Raw genomic sequence first — 16,747 nt, 5'->3', positions numbered from 1 at the left:
GAAAGGATTCATCTAAATGAAACATGTGATTGTTGTAATAGTTATAATAATGTATACTCACAATACACAGTTATGTACAAAATTTACAGTAATATATAGACATCACAATGTTCCCTATATTATCATTTTTTGTAACGCTGGCTAACTTATACTTACAGCCTAAAGTACACTGTACAGAACATCTTAACGATAACTCAAAAAAAGCTTAAAGTAACAAATTAAACTATATTCACATATATATTACATCGTAATTTAAAAAATGATTGATTTTTTCATATAATATATGCTACATATTTATATATTATGTCTATATACCTTTTTATTATTTATATTAGCCATATTTTCAAACTACAAACGGGTAACGTTTAATTTGAAATTTACAGCTTTGCTGAAGCCGCAACAAAAAAACTTTGAGATTGCGTTGCAGTTAGTTCATTTTCATACTTTCTACAAAATAAACCCAAAAATAAGAACAACAAAGAAAAACTAAATATAAAAGCTCTGACCATAAAACTAAAGTAGAAAGTATCAAAACAAAAACAAAAAATCATGTCAACATACCCGACACGAGAGTATATTAATATGACACAAATAAAAAAATATATAAATAGGGCAACCAAATCCCAAAGTTCGAAAAGAAGTTAACGATCAACTTAAAAGTAAAACGTTCGCGACATACTTACAAATATTGTAAATATATCGCGAAGTCAATTCACCAGAGTTACGAAAATAAAGATCTTTTAAAACAAGAAAAATTGTATAACTAAGTTCAATATGAGATCTTCTTAAATAGGTAGTAAGTTATTTTTAGCTTTTTTATATTTATTTTTAATAATAGTAAATAACGTTTGTCAAGAAATCACAGTGAAACTTTTAAATATATTTTTTAAGTAATTCCATTTGGATAACGTCCACATTTCGAGATTTTACCAAACAAATCGGTGAGAGTAAGACACACATTGTGGTTTAGTCAAATCCAGTTCAATCTCTCTTTTTCCTAAAGTGTTAAAGTGTAGTTTAGAACGAAATACTCAAATATAGGTACGCAATAGTCACATCGATGAAATCATGCTATCACACTGTAGTTATTACGATGAGTAAATGGGCGATATCTGCTACCCTTTCTAGCAGACTCGGTGCTATCCTACGTAGATTTTCGTTAACGAAGTCACACGAAGGGAAAATGTGCACGACATATGCCGGCTGGAAAAATTCACAGGTCAGTCATGACAATTATCGCAATTCGAAGAGACTTACAGGTTGCGTGGTTCCAGGGGCGGCGACATTCACTATCCCGGCGGCCTGCTTCTGTTGCAGATACGTGATGAATCCGTTTGTCAAATTTGTAGATTGTTTAAGTACATCCATATGATCGTGTCCACACGGCAACGCCAATAGCATGCAGTGCTCGTTTTCCATCTACAATAAAATGTAAGTAATAAACTGTACAAACCGCGAGAATCCGTCATTATTTCCATCACGATTAGATGACCACGAAAAACAAAAGTCGATTCGTAGATTAATTCATACAGTTTTAATTATACCGTACAGGTGTTTTGCTCTCATTTTTTCGCCTTTCAAAGTTACATTACGTCGGTCTGAGTAAACTTTTTTTTATTTAATTGTGGCACATTCGTTAATTCAAAATAAAAATTTTATTTTTCGTGCCTGGCTAAATTTCTACAACTGACCTGCATCTTTCTTGCAACGCCCTCGACCTGCGGTGGTTCCAATCTCATTCGCTGGAAGATCCTCAAAGGTGGGGTTGATCCGTCAGTGTTCTTTGGCAAGCTACATTTGGCCACCGAATCGTTCCCCGAAACGAAATACATCTGAACGGCGGCTTGGTCGTTCTTCAGAGCCAACAGGCCTTGCCACATGCACGGATATTGCTAACGAACGATCACATTAGACCCAAACACCGACGGTCAGACTTGTACTTACTTTTAGGAGCATGAATAGACTTTCAGCTTGCGGAGGAACTTGACTTGCGTGTGGAGGAGTGGCTGCTTGTAGCCCCCTCTGACTCGCGGGAGCGTCGACTCCCACGTGTCTGGCTACGGCTCCCATGAGATTGCCTGCGGCCCCCAGGCCAGCTCCCATCGCGAGACCGTGGTTGGACAAGGGTCTGTCGGGCAGGTGGGTCGATATCGGACGCTCCGGGGTGCCGAGACCGCCCATGTGGGCTGTCAAAGCCGAGTGACTGCTCAACGGTCTGTCCGGCTGCAAGTGACCGCTCATGGGCCGTTCCGGTGCCCCCAGAGAGGCCATGTGGGAGATGGACCTGTCGTTGGCCAGTGCTGTCAGTGATCCGTGGCTGGTCAGCGGACGGTGGGCTGGAGGAGGTTCAGCCGTTTGTTCGTAATACCGTCCCGTCGAGTGGTAATGCTGCATCCTGGCTGTGTGCACGTTGTAGACTTGGCCCACTTGAGGAGAGTCTAGTTTTGTGGGAAGAAAATGATAATAAAGAGTGGGATCGAAGGGGTCGGAGTGGTCTCACCTGTGGTCCGATCGTGGGGTGAGTGCAAGCTGTGAGGAACGACCGCAGTTCGTCCTGCCAGTGCCATCCCAACGGAGCCCGGCCGTCGCAACTCCAAGGGAGGTGAGGTGACGGGTGCTTCTTCACCCTCTTGCCCGTCTCCAGATTTCTCTAAACCGCCAGCCACCATCGGAGATCTGCAAATTTACCCAACCAGTAGTAACGTCATTCCTCATTATAAAAATATAAAAGTACGTAAAGCCGGAATGTTGTAGATGTGAATTAGGGACTTGTCGTTAGATTGGCATTACCAGCAAAAGTAACTATAGTCCAATTTTTACCCTTTTGCGATGAAGTCATTATCTAGTAACTTCACGTATGTTTGAGCTAGGATCAGAAACAAATTTGAATTGATCATAAATATAATAATGTTTCAAATTTGTTGACATTTGCTTTGAAAGGTTATGTTTGTAATCAATGTAATAAGTGAAAGAAATTAAAAATTGTCAAATTGACAGGAGCATAAAATAACCTCAAAGTGACCATCAATAAATAAACGTGCCTTTTTTTTATTTTTTCTGTTTCTGTCGTTTCAATAAAGAGAAAGCGAGGAAGGAAATCGTAACGTCACCTCAAAGGGGTAAAAATTGGACTATAGGCACGCCAATCAGGTATTTAGAATTTATGACAGAAATCACTAACGTACTATTGCGGGCAAAAAAAGTGGGACATCAATGTCATTGTCTTGACTTTTAATGTGAAATAATCCTTACCTGATTCTAACCCTACTTTGAATTGATTGACGTTGTCATTAAGTATTGTAGGTTGTAGGGAATGATTGTAAGTAAGCAGGTAGTGAATATTTATTTAATGCAAAGTTCCAATCAAAATCTACCTTTATCAAAAGAAGAGAGCATTTGGAAAAGGAAAATAGAAGTATAAAATAAATTTTTAAACTGTCAGCTGGAATAGTGTCAAAAAAATGACAATAAAGCTTGAACTACATCGAATTTTTCAAAACTGACAGAAATTTGATGTCCCACTTTTTTTGCCCGCAATAGTACTATTGCGGGCAAAAAAAGTGGGACATCAACGTCATTGTCTTGACTTTTAATGTGAAATAACCCTTATCTGATTCTAACCCTACTTTAAATTGATTGACGTTATCATTAAGTATTGTAGGTTGTAGGAAATGGTTGTAAGTAAGCACGTAGTGAATATTTATTTAATGCAAAGTCCCAATCAAAATCTACCTTTATCAAAAGAAGTGAGCATTTGGAAAAGGAAAATAGGAGTATAAAACAAATTTTTAAACTGTCAGCTGGAATAGTGTCAAAAAAAAATGACAATAAAGCTTGAACTACATCGAATTTACAAAACTGACAGAAATTTGATGTCCCACTTTTTTTGCCCGCAATAGTACTGTTGAATCAAAATATTCAAAATGAATTCAAAAAACTCCTGGACTGTCAAAATTAAATTTTAAATAAAATGCTTGTTTTGACTGTACTTGGATATAAAAAAATTTCGCAAGAGTGTACCGACATCAAAATCTAGTTACAAAATATATTTAGGTTATGTTTTCATTTTTATTCATTGAACTAAAAATGTTTTGAATCACGACCTTCTAAATAGTCGAGACGCTTAGCTCTCTCCGGCCTGTTCATTTGAGCAAAATACCATTATGCACTTGTAAGCCGTTTGGTGCTAGCGAACGGGCGATTTGAGTTCGGAACCATGCGGTTTGAAACTTGGCTTTCTGTCATTGTGTTGTCACTTTGTCGGATAAAGACATGATTACTACATTTTAATCGAAATTTTCGGTTAGTTAAGCATATTAATTACATAGATATTCATTCCGAATATACCTATTCTTAAATACAACGAAATTTATGGAGATGTGAGTATGAATTCACGGAATTCAGTTTCAGTACTTGTTATAATACCCACAACATTGGAAGTAGACGAAGGAAAAGCAAATGGAGATTTAAGCAGGCAAAGGACTGTTTGCGGTGACAGAGAATGTTTCCGTCGGGATCGGTACATTAGCAGCACTATTGGAAAGGCTTGCCTACAACATTATGTTAGTGAAGAATATTTTTAAAGTACATTTTAAATTATTGCAAGTCTATTACTGATTAAAAGATTTTTGAAATCCCTACCTGGGCAAATATTTAAACTTTCTGAAGCCAACTCATTGAATGTTTTTGTCTTTTTATAATCCTTACACGTCTCCAAATGTCATCTTTTTGACATTTAACGTTTCGCGCCAATTTCAGCGCCGGCAAAGTAGCGCCAAACGGCGAACGCCGAAAACTGGCAAATGAACAGGCCGGAGAGAGCCAAGAGTCTCGACTATTTAGAAGGTCATGTTTTGAATCATTCATTACTGCAACTAAATGAATTAGAGCAATTTAATAAAGTTTATAAAACACACGCGACAAACTGAAAACAGATAACAAATTAAACAACAACCAAAATCATCCAAAATAAACTAATCTGTTTCATTTATTCAGAAGAAAATTATTTAACACTTGATTAACACTTATCTCTCCAAAATTTTGATTTGTGAATCACAAGAACGAACACCAATTCTTAGTTAACAATACTGGAACGGCTTTGGCACAAATTTGTGATTTCTTCTCGTTATCACTTTTTTGTTTGTTCCTCATAATAATTTCTTATGGCCCTCTTCTTTCGCTCCAATAGAACCACCCTAGTTCGTTTTGAACTTTCTATTTTTACCTTTTTACAAAATACACTTAAATAATTTTGCAATTTATTTGAAAATCTCAATTTAAACAAATGAATAGTTGGAAAAATTAAAAAATCATAGATAACAACTGGCCAATATGAAAATAACTAGTGATTTAACCAACCTATTAAAAAAAACTCAGTTTCATATAAATGTGCATCTAAGCAAGCCATGAAAATCTGATTTTCTGTTGGTATTAAAACTAAAGCTAGTGACTTTGACTTTCAAAGTTGCTTGCTCTGCGCGAACCCGATTTGACTAATTTTTCATTGCTGATTTCAAAAGCATTGTTACCTCTTTTTCCTGATTAAATTAAAGTAATTCTTATTTGTTTTTGTCTTTGTATTGTTACCAAGTAAAGATTTATTGGACATGACCTTCATAAATGTGACTTTTGTAATGTAACAAAATTTAAGGTGCTTTTACACATGCACAGCTCACTTGATGAACATTTATACGAAATCAACTGTAACAACTGCAATTTTGATTTTGACAGTCCAGATGTTTATTGAATGGACTTTACGTTTTAAGCGACCTTGAGTTTGACAATTCACGTCCAAAACGTTTTTACTTTACTCGTAGTCTTTCGTTGCGTACTTACCGCGGTAGGTGGTAGGGCTGACGCATAAATTGATAAACGTGTGGGTGCATGTAGTGACCTGGTGGTAAATCGTGTGGCGGTCGCAGCGGGACCGACCCTGGAGGAAAATGAGGTAGGGCTTCACCCTGCAATATCAAAACAACCATTGCATTTCTCTCCTCTACTCAACACCATGAATGCACAAAAGTATCGTACGACCAAAATATGTATGTATGTACAAATTCACAAACAAAACATGAAAAGAATCACCTGAGGTGATGGTGAATTTTGGTGAGCCGGTGGAGGACTCCGGCTACGGTTATACAAATTCCTCTCCCCATGCTGCGTGTTAGTAAAGAAAAGCAAGTTAGTTAACACTACTTAAACGCTACAAGCACACTTACCAAACTCGCTTCGTACGCTGGCACGGGCATTCCCGACTGTGTCACGTGTCTCGGTTGCCCTTGAGGTGACAGATTGGATCTAGGACCCAGGATCACGTTCGATAACGAAACGTCGATCTTCGGTGGTTCCATCACGCCTTTGGGATGCGGCGGTCCCTGGACGATGCGGTTCTGACTGGCGCCCGCCACCAGTCCCGGAATAGGTCCTTTACTCAACGGTGGACTCGCCACGGATCCGGTCAAGATCTGTTGCTGGTGGATGTTGTGCGGCGGTTTCGCCTTGTTGATCACAGCCTGCTTGATCGGTTGTGGTTGTTGTTTCATGTGAGCCACTTGAGTGTTGATGATCTGAGTCTGATTCGGCATCATCGAGTTAAGTATCGGCGACTTGGGAACGATACTTTGAGCTTGCTGTTGTTGCTGCTTGCCGACTTGCTGCAGTATTTGTTTCTGTTGATTCGATAGGGTGGTCATTTGACCGGGCGACATCTGGGGCGGCTTAGCTCCCGTGAGAGCTTTGCTCAGCACGTTGACTGGAACGCTGGATCTTGGTGATGGATGGGCGGTAGTGTAATTTGCCATAGATACATTGACATTCAACGTTTGATTCAGAGGTGTGCTTGCTTTCGAAACGACAGTCGGTTGTTGCATTCCGACTGCTTGGTTCACGATGATGCCGCTCTTTTTGACCGGCAAAGACTGCGGTTGTTGCTGCTGCTGAGGCGGTAACTGTTGCGAAACGACAGCTTTTGCTGCTTGAGACGACAAAACGTGTGCCTTCAAACTTTGAGGTTTCGGTTTTTGTTGCTGCTGCTGGTGTTGTTGCAGCTGCTGCTGTTGTAGCAATTGTTGTGGCGGTGCTATCACACTTTTCTGTTGATTTTCATTTGCTTTGTTGGGCAAAGGTATGTAGCGCCCTTCCTCGCACTCTCTCATGGGTGTCAAGAGACCGGTGACCGGATCGATCAGATTCGTCGGTTCCTGGATCATGTCTCCCTTCACCCTCCGTAACATTTTCACCTTCAACCCTTCGTGCGGCTTCTCTTTGACCACTTCAATCTTCGGATCTTCTTTTTCTACTTCCTTGGGTTTCTCAACTTCTGCGACCTCACTCTCTGACTTCATCTCAACATCTACCTTTGTCTTTTCTTCCGAAGAATCTTCAGAAGGATCTGAAGCCCTTCGGTCTTTCTTTCTGCCTCCCCTCGGCGACTTCCTTGGAACTTCGGGACTAACTTTGTTCGCAACGGTTTGTCTAGTGGAGCGTCTCGCATTCTGATTGGTTGACGATCTTGTCACCATGACCGTATTGCGGACCACGTCTTCGATAGTATCATCAACAGTATTCCGTAAAACGTCCCTTTCTTGCAACCTTCTTGACTTTCTTGTATTCGCCACGGGCGATAAGAATTCTTCTTTGGTTTCCGTAGGTTTAGGCGACGGCTCCTTGACAACCTCTTTCACGACTTCTTTCACCACGGCTTGAGTGTTAACCGCAGCTGGAGATTTGATTGTCAAAATCAATCTAGGTCTCTCTTTATTAGCCGTGCTTTCATCCGAATCGTCCCTGAATTCGTAAACATCTGGAGTGATGTCGGACTCGGATTTGGAAGACTTCCTTTCACCTCTTTGTCTGCCTCCACCGCGTCCTCCGCGTTTTGACGGAGTCGTCTGTTCTTTGGCAACCTTACCACGTCTGGTCTGAATTCCACCCCGGTCAGAACCACCGCGTGTCTTGCGACCGCGAGCTCTACCGCCGCGTCGTCCACCGCTGCGAGTCGACATTTCTTTCTCATCTGTCTCCACAGTTTCGTCGAAGTTTTCAGAAAGCTCGTCTGATATTTCTTCTTTCTTGGGAGAATCGTCCGCTTTGATCTCTCCATCAGTCTTGCATTCTTCCATCCATTCGTCCTTGCCTGGCTCGCTGCTGTGGTCCGACAGTTCATCAGCCGAACACAAAGTTTTAATAACAGAATCGATGTTCACTTCTTTTGCTGACCAATAATCGCTGTCTTCTTTATTGTCCAGTGGATCGTCTTTAGTTGCCAAAATATCAGCACTGGATCGCTCCTTACTGATATCACTGACAACACTTTCAGTGTCTGCTTTTTCCTCATCTACTTCTTTACTAGTATTCGAACCAGAATCAGATGGGTTTTGTTTAATGGTGTCTGGTTTAGTTTCTTCGACTTCCGTTTTAACCACTTCTTTAACTGGTGGTTCTACATCTTCCACTTTAGGTTCTTCTTCTTTTAACTCATGTTCTTCCTTAACCTCAACGACCTCTTTCTTCAGCGTAAGATTCAATTCTTCTGTTACCTTCTCTATAGCCAACTGTTTTGGTACCTCTTCTACCTTCGGTGTTATCGATGGCTCTGGTTTCTTTTCTGGTTCTTTCTGCGGCGTTTGTACTATTACAGGACTCGGTGTGGACGTTCTTCCGATCTCCGGAACTACTTTCAAATGTTCCGGTTCCAGTTTCTCTTCTTTTGTGACGATCTCTTGAGGCGGTGGTTTGATTGCTTGGTGAATGACCGCAGCTTGTGACACTCTAATTTCCGGCAAAGTTACCAACTTCTGTGGCGTCTCTTTGATAACTGGCATAAACGGCTTTGAGGTATTTACTGTGTTGCTGGAAATTTGATGCGCATGTGTGGACATGATAATTGTCTGCTTAACAATACTATTCTGAATCGATGGCGTGATTTTAACATCATTCTTGCCTGTCGTTGTCACCGCATTATCTTTACTTATCACCGGAGTGAGATTGTAGCTTGTTTGCGGTATATTTCCCAAATAGCTGTAAGAAGTTGGTGGTAACTGCCTGGTAGGCATCAACAAACTTTGAGGTGGTAAAGATCTATTCACTGCCACGTTAGCTTGAACCACCATTTTAGGCTGACTCTGCACCACATTGGGAAAGTGAGGCGTAACACTTCCGGAAGTTTGGAACACCATTCTCGGCCTTTCCTGTGTTCGGGGGTCTGAAGACGACACCAAAATAGGTGGTTCTAAGCTGTGTGCTATTTTTGCTTGCGGCAACAGTACCGTTGTTGCTTGCAAAGGCTTTGACACCATTATGGGAGTAATTGGAAGTCTACTGAGAGAAAGATTGGTGCTTGTCGCTACTTTCGACGCCAACGAAACCGGAGACTCGGAAGTGACACTCGGCATAGATTTCTGAGGAACTGGTGAACAGACTGGTAAGTTATGTAACGCTTTTTGATTTTGCTGTAGTATCGGGAAAGTTTGTACTTTGATTTGTTCTGGTACCGACGAAATCTGAGGGTGTTCTTGTTTTGTAAGTGCAGCTAGTGGCGGATATGTTGCTTCTGTGATTTTTACAACGGGAGGGCTTCCGTAGGTTCTTAAAGGAACACTGGTACATTTGGGAGACGCTTGAGAAACGGCTTGTGCAACTGACGTAATAATCTTGGGAGATTCTGCTTTGGGAACTTCCTTCTTGTCCACATTCCACGCTTGCGAAATCACCGTACGAGGTTGTTCCGGCAACAACGGCAAACTTAAAGGTGTAGTCGTTTTTGACTCTTCGGACCTCTTAACCTCATTCGGTACTGTTGTCTGGGGCTTGATCGGTGTCAAAGAAGGAGGACTGCCAATATTTGGAGTCGACTTCAAAACAACCTTCTGCTCTTCATTTCTGTAATAACCGGACACTTCTGGTGCCTTGGATGTTGCTGCTGATTCTGTAATTTCAGGTGTCTTCGGTGGTTGGTCGAACCGAACGCTACTACTCTCTTCTTGTTCTTCCGTATCTGTGTCAATCTGCAATTCGTGCTCGCTCTGAGGAGTTTCCGGCTTGACATCGATATCAGTCGCACTCAAACTTTGTACGGCTTGCCTCATTTCTTCATCATCTTGGGCAATGTTATCTTCGGCGAGACTAGAAGTCTGATCGTTGGTAGTGTTGATGTCTTCCTCGTTGTAACACTCTTCAAACTGACCACTCCCGAAACTCTCACCGAGTAAAGCGGCAACAGCGTCTTCCGTTTCTTCCTGAGAAATCACAACACGTGGTTTCTCTTCGGTAGTTTCAGGGACGGGTTCCGGTTTGGGTTCTTCGACGGTGGTGGCCACTTCTTTGGGCGTTTCAAATTCAGAAATTGATTTGATAGCATTTTCGTGAATCTTCTCGTCAATTTCTGTACCACCGAAGCCTGGAATGAACTTGTCCCGTTTCTTCTCCTTCGAGGTGGTCGGAGTTTTAGGAATGGGGCTGATCAGAGCTTCCCTCGGCACAGGAGAAATCGAAAAATCTAAACCAGACGACGATTTATTCTGCTGTGGACTCGGTGTTGCCTCTATCAAATTCGGCAAACTTGGATTCTGCGACTTGCTTTCTTCGATCTCGACACTACTAACATCTTCAATTGGAGTGCTCTCCTTCTTGATTTCTGTTTTGACTTTACTCTTTTCGTGATGATGATGGTGGTGGTGTTTTTGCTTCTCTTCCTTGCTCTTCTTTCGTTTCTTCTTTTTCTCTCTGGCTTCTTTTCTATCTTCTTTTTTGTTATCGTGGAATTCATTCGTGTCGTTGAATCTAAAACTGTCATCTGTAGTATCGTGACTGGCATCTGCTTCATTTTTCGCCATTATTTCTTCCATGCTGTCGTCTTTGATGTTTGCTTCGAGTTGCTTGCCCATGTCTGCATAATCCATGCTGTTCTCGTTGACGTGTTCCGAAGCAGCTGCTTCTTCTTGAAGTCGTCTTTCTTTTTCGCGACGTTTCTTCTCTTTCCGTTTTCTGTGTTCCTCCTTAGATTCACGGTCTTTATCTTCGGCTTTAAAAATTCTCTCCGGTTCTCGGTCAGAATCGCTGGCATAAATCGAAGTTTGAACATTAGATTCGTTGAAACGTTCAAGAAACAAGTTGGGTTTGTGGTCGCTCGGTTCAGGTTCTTTGAGACCACTTTCTGAATCTTCCGATAACGAACCGAATATGTTCTCCATTTTGCCATCACGTTTCAAATCTGACTTGATATCCGACTTGTTTTTCTTTGATTTTTTCGACTTTTCTCTCTCATCTTTCGTCTTATCCCGTTTTTTGTCTTTTTTACTGTGCTGTTTCTTTTTGTCGTGATGTTTTATTTTCTCAGTGCACTCCGTGAGGATACCGTCGTCCACAACTGGCTCGAGTTTGCTGCACTCCTCACTGCTCACAGAATGCTTCTGTCGTTTCTGCTTCTTCTTGTGCTTTTTTCTAACTTCAGATCTTTCTTTCTTTTCCACGTTCTCATCTGCTGAAGAATTTTCACCGAACGAATGTCTATTATTGAACCTTTCCGCTTTCACATCCAACAACGGTGAACTTGAGTCGCCGAATATCTGGGCATTCATCTGATCTACGATCGAATCATGATGTTTGTCTCTTCCCTTTTTGATTATCCTATTAAATTCATCTTTAACTTTGACAAATGGTTTGTCTTCAGAGTCGGCGAAACCTTGATCCACTTCGTTATCGGAGAAGATTTCCGATTTGATCGGATTCTGAATCTTTTTTATTTCGTCATCAGAAGTATCACTAGCGATTCTAGACTTCGACCCCTTCCTCTGTAGTTTACTGCGAACACGATCATCCTCACTGGTTTCGTTGTGCTCCGATTTGATCTGCCGAGGTCTTTCCGAATCGGAATCGGAGTAAATTTCTCGCTTCTTGTGACTTTTGCGACTTGGTTCTTCTTCGTCAGAACTCATGATTAACATTTTATTGGCTCGTTTAGTCTTGAGATCGATTTTGTCTTGTCGTTCTCGATCAGAATCAGAATCTTCATCCCACGAAGTCGAACGTTTCTTCTCCTCGCGTTTAGCACGACTCTGCTTCAACTGGCTGAATTTAGCTTTGATTTTCTCCTGTCGCTTTTCTTCCTCTTGTTTCTGCATATTTTTGCAACTTCTCGCTTTAACCTTGTCATACATCGAAATGTAAGCAGGTTCGTCGTCGACGATGTCGAATATGGAGTGTTTCTTTGGTTCGTCTGAATCCGAGTTGTCTGAACTGTTCTGAGTAAGTTTTCGCGTTCGATCTTTCTTCTGACACTTTTTGTCGTCGTTGTTCTTTGGCGCGGAATTATCTTCCCGTGATTTACACTTCTCTAATGAATGTTTGTCTCGTTTACTCTCCGATCTTTTGCTGTCATCTTTGTCTTTCTTATCATCATCATCCACTTTCTTCCTCTCTTTGTTTTCTTTGCGCGATTTCTGTTTTTCCAACTCGTCAGCCGCTCGAAGATCCAATCTAGCCAAGAAATCTTTATCGGTTAGTTCTTTAGCCGGACTCTTCGGCGTAGATGGAGATTCGCGACATTCCTTCTCTCTACTCTTACTCTTTATTTTGTGTTTTTCGAATTTTTGCTGTTTGCTTTTGTGCCTGTCGTCGCGGTCTTTACGTTTCTCGTCACAATCTTTCGTGTTGTTGTGTTTGATTTTGTCGTCATAAATCTTCGAGTTGTTTTTATGTTTACTCTTCGTTTTTTCTTCCGATCTTGTACTGTCTTTGGAATCTCGTCGTTCTGTCAACTTCTTGTGGTCTTGACTCAACTTCATTTTCTTAGCTTCATCGATGTTGTCGACCGAATCGTGCGAACTTAGTCTCCTTTTGATTCCAATATTCGCCGGTAAGCTGTTGTTTCTTTCCTTGCGTTTATTTGGATCAACCTTTGCGAGACTATCGTACGATTTGTTTCGATCAAATTCGATGCTCATGTGTCTACTTTCGACCTTGTTGTCGCGCATGTCATTGTTCAAGTTCTTTTGTTTTTCATGAACGTTGTTGTCGCGGTTCTCTTTGACGCTTTCCTTTCTTCTTTCCGCGTCTCGTTCTATGTGATGGCGATTCTTCTCGTGACTACTTTTTGATTCGTGGGAATCTTTCCTAAAACTGTCGTGTTCTTTGGTGTTTTTGTTGTCGTGCAAGTGATTGTTGTCTCTGTGCTTGCCGTCACTGTGATTTTCTCGGTGCCTGTGATCGTCTTTCCTCTTCTCGTGATTGTCGTCTTTGTGTTTTTTCTCTTCTTCTCTTTTACGTTCCCTTTCGAGACGCTCCTTTTCGAACTTTTCCCTCTCCTGACGTTCCCTTTCGAGCCGCTCTTCCTCTTCACGTTTCTCTTTTTCTTCGCGTTCTCGTCTTTCGCGTTCTTGACGTTCTTGTTCTTCGCGCTCTCTTTTTTCCTTTTCCTCTTTCTCTCGCCTCTCCCGTTCTTCTCGCTCTTTCCGCCTTTCCTTTTCCAAACGTTCCCTCTCGAGTTTCTCTTTCTCTAACCTCTCCTTTTCCAGTTCACTCTCCCGTTCCAATCTTTCTCTTTCCAACGTCTCCTTTTCAAGTCTTTCTTTCTCGAGTTTTTCCTTCTCCAGCCGTTCTTTCTCCAACTTTTCCTTTTCTAGTCTTTCGTTCTCCAAACGGGCCTTCTCTAGCCTCTGATGTTCTTTCTTCTCTTCATTTTTTGTCTTCTCGTCCTGTCTATCACCATTGGAATCACTGTATTTCTCGTTATCTTCGATTCTCTTCGTGCTCGCGTCGCTGTTTCTTCGGTTTTTCACATCACCGCGCGGAGAACTACTACTGGAGTCCCTCCGACAGGTAACTTTATCACTAATTTTGTCACCAGGTTTCACTGTTTTGGCAGTAAGTTTGTCGCTCACCACACAAGGATTACCGGAGGTGGACTGCGTTGTTGCACTGGCGTCACTTGCATTGGGAATGTTGACACTGTTCTTTTCATTAGTTTTTATCGGCGTTAAACTCGACACTACACCACTTCTATTTACACTGACTTTGCTAGATGTTCGATTATCACTAGAGACACTTGTACACGGTTTGAGTCTGCTGTCACCGTGGTTGGCGCCCCTGGTTATTGTACTTGTTGTCGACGACGCTGGTGGAAGCGTCGTTGACGTCGTCGGAGTCGGAGTGGTGGGTGTGCCGGGTGGTTGAGGGTGTAGCACGGTAGGCGTCAGCGGGATGGGCGGGTGACTCGGAAACGGATACTGAAGACCTTTCGCTGCTGTTACATTTGCACCTGCAAGCGATCACAACCATCGAGTACAAACGATAATTAAACGGAAAATGTTTCTATTTTGTATGTTGATTTCACTTCGTTTAAAAAATTATTCAAAAAAAGTTACCTGCAGATCTCGGGGACAGCATCGTGGGAGTTTTAGGTAGCGGCGTTGTAGGTGGTAGTTTCAAAACCGGCGGTGCTGACAAGGGCAGCGCAGGTATCGGTATCGGAACATTAGTGGTGACCCTCGGAAGCAAAGTAAACTCCTTTGGCTCGTACTTCTCCCCTACGTTCTCCAATCTTTTCAAATCCTCGTCAAAAACCGACCTCTTGGCCATCACAGACTTAACAATATCGGAGGGTTGCACTTCTTTCAGATCTAGATCCAGCAGTTTATGCCTCAGTCTGAACTTTTCGCGAGTCGCATCCAACTTGGCGAGGGCCTCTCCTCCGGAAGCACTCAGCGCTCTCGAACCCGACCACTTTTCGTATTTTTCTACCAGCGATCGGATTCGTTCGTCCAATGAGGGACTGGGAGGTGTTATGTCGCTGTCGCTCGAGTTCGAACTCAGACTGGGCGGCCGTGGAGGCGGCGACGCCGGCGGCGGAACGTGCACGGGACTAGGCGGTTTAGGATTCGAAATTCTAGGACTTGTCACTGCCGGCGGGGGACTAGATATATTGTCTTTCTGGCCTTTGATTCCTGCCACTGAGACGCTGCCGCGATTCATGACTTGCGCAGCGAATCGCGGAAGGGGTAGCGTGAGGGGGCCCTCGCGCTCCCTCGGGATCCTTCGTGGTTCGCTTGGAGTGAAGTGTTCGGGCCTTTCGTCGACCAAGGGAGTTCCGGGTCTAGAACCGCCCACACTTTCGGAACCGGAATGGTCGTAGTGGTGCGTTCTGGAGCCGCTATCGCTTCCGGCGGTTTTTCGTCTCTTGCAAATAGCGTGAGGAAGGTAAGCGCCCCGCTCGTGGGCCAACTCTCGTGCGTGTTTGTTATCCACGGAAGGTCTCCTCGAGTGATGTTTCAAATTGGGATCTGACAGCCTCCTCACCTCCATAACCTTCCTGTGATCCCTGTTCGCTTCTATGATCACGTCGCTGGTGACCGAATTCTCGAGCAGATCCAGTTTCAGTCGCTTCTTAGGACTGATGAGTTCGTCGCCCGAACTGGGGCACTCCTCGAGTTGCTCCAAGAGGTGAACACGTTCTTTCTGTAAATTTCTGATGTCCGGTTGGACAAACGGCGTTGTCGCATGTTCGGTGACCACAGGTGGAACCGTTCGAGTCTCGACAGGTTCAGCATGAGAAGGACTGCTGAAGGGATATTCGTGTTCATATCCTTCTTCGTGAGAGGCACCCGAGCCCTGACTGTATTCGTCGTAGTTGCGAAAATGCCGCTCGGGGCCGTATTCACCGTTCGGGTCGTAGTACTCCGCGAAACGGGCTACCCTGGTGCGGGAACCTGTTCCTCTAGGTGTCACAGAACCGGGAGTTCCTGGAGATGGTATGGCTGATGTCACTTGACTAGCCGCTGCACTTGACCTGCTGCTGTACGAGGAGGTTCGAGGTCTAGTTGGAGTGTCATATCTGCAAAAAATAAAACACTCAAACATTGTTGCGGTTTCTCTGAGAATACGACGTTAAGCGTTTATTCTTGATTCTTCTCTATTGAGACCGACGCAGAACTTAATAAAGCTAATCCTACAAATCCCATCCTCCAGCAAAAAATAAAAACAGAACGCAAGTACAGGGAGGAACAATTAACAAAAACAAAACAATTTCCTAACTGACAAAAAGATAATAAAGTGAATTTACGCAAATTGAAACATTCAAGATTTAAAGCTACTTAATTTACATATTTCCTCAGGCTCAATAAAATAATATGACTTTTTAGATTTTGCTCTGCTGCGGGAATTGCGCAACAAATGATATTCTCGGTTTTAGATTTATTCACTATTTGATGAAAACTTATTAAAAAGAAACATTTTTTAGCCTCCTCAACTCTAAATGACATGTTTACACATTTTGACCAGCTGCGGTATCTTGATTTTTACACACTAACCAAAGTATCTGTCATTTTACCGCACGCAATGTGTAAACTAACATGAAAATTTTAAGCTTTCAGGGACCTCCAAAAAAAAACTGTTAGCTTGTCGTAAATAAAGTCCATTTGTACCGGGTAATTTTAAATAATTGTGACTTTTTTTCTTAAGCTGGGAACATTTTTCATAAATTATTTTGGCAAACTTGATACCTTAATCAACACATTGGCGTACGTACGTCATTTTGACATTTTATGTATTAATAAATTGTGTCAAATAGGCGAGGACGCCTATATTTATGTCAACTCGTGAAGTAAAATCCACCTAGAAATTTTGAGTATTCGAATAGAACCCAAGGTTTATAAGCTCCGTGGGGTTTATTGGGTGGTTTTTTGGGTTTTATTCTAGTGTGGGAACACCTAATGCGTGGTCGACAGACTCTGTAGTAAAAGTTTAGTGCATTATG

General features: G+C 42.3%; 1 protein-coding gene across 8 annotated transcripts in view; it reads right to left on the bottom strand.

Annotated features, from left to right (window-relative positions):
* Positions 1–29: 29 nt before the first annotated feature.
* The window catches only part of spen (split ends), an 87,409-nt gene continuing 70,691 nt past the window's right edge, over positions 30–16,747 (bottom strand). For 7 of the 8 annotated variants that reach the window (XM_069058389.1, XM_069058394.1, XM_069058393.1 and 4 more), the window contains 9 exons: positions 14,361–15,826; positions 6,219–14,254; positions 6,085–6,156; positions 5,836–5,960; positions 2,501–2,676; positions 1,945–2,438; positions 1,692–1,892; positions 1,258–1,419; positions 30–1,203 (listed from right to left, as the gene is read on the bottom strand). In XM_069058389.1, the coding sequence (XP_068914490.1) occupies positions 1,075–1,203; positions 1,258–1,419; positions 1,692–1,892; positions 1,945–2,438; positions 2,501–2,676; positions 5,836–5,960; positions 6,085–6,156; positions 6,219–14,254; positions 14,361–15,826 (10,861 nt within the window). In that variant the 3' untranslated portion in view covers positions 30–1,074. The remainder of the gene's footprint in view (positions 1,204–1,257; positions 1,420–1,691; positions 1,893–1,944; positions 2,439–2,500; positions 2,677–5,835; positions 5,961–6,084; positions 6,157–6,218; positions 14,255–14,360; positions 15,827–16,747) is intronic. The other variant, XM_069058390.1, reaches the window with a different exon arrangement.

This window comes from Tenebrio molitor, chromosome 9 (assembly GCF_963966145.1).
Source record: "Tenebrio molitor chromosome 9, icTenMoli1.1, whole genome shotgun sequence".
NCBI lineage: Eukaryota > Metazoa > Arthropoda > Insecta > Coleoptera > Tenebrionidae > Tenebrio > Tenebrio molitor.
This window is presented reverse-complemented; position numbering and strand designations above follow the sequence as displayed.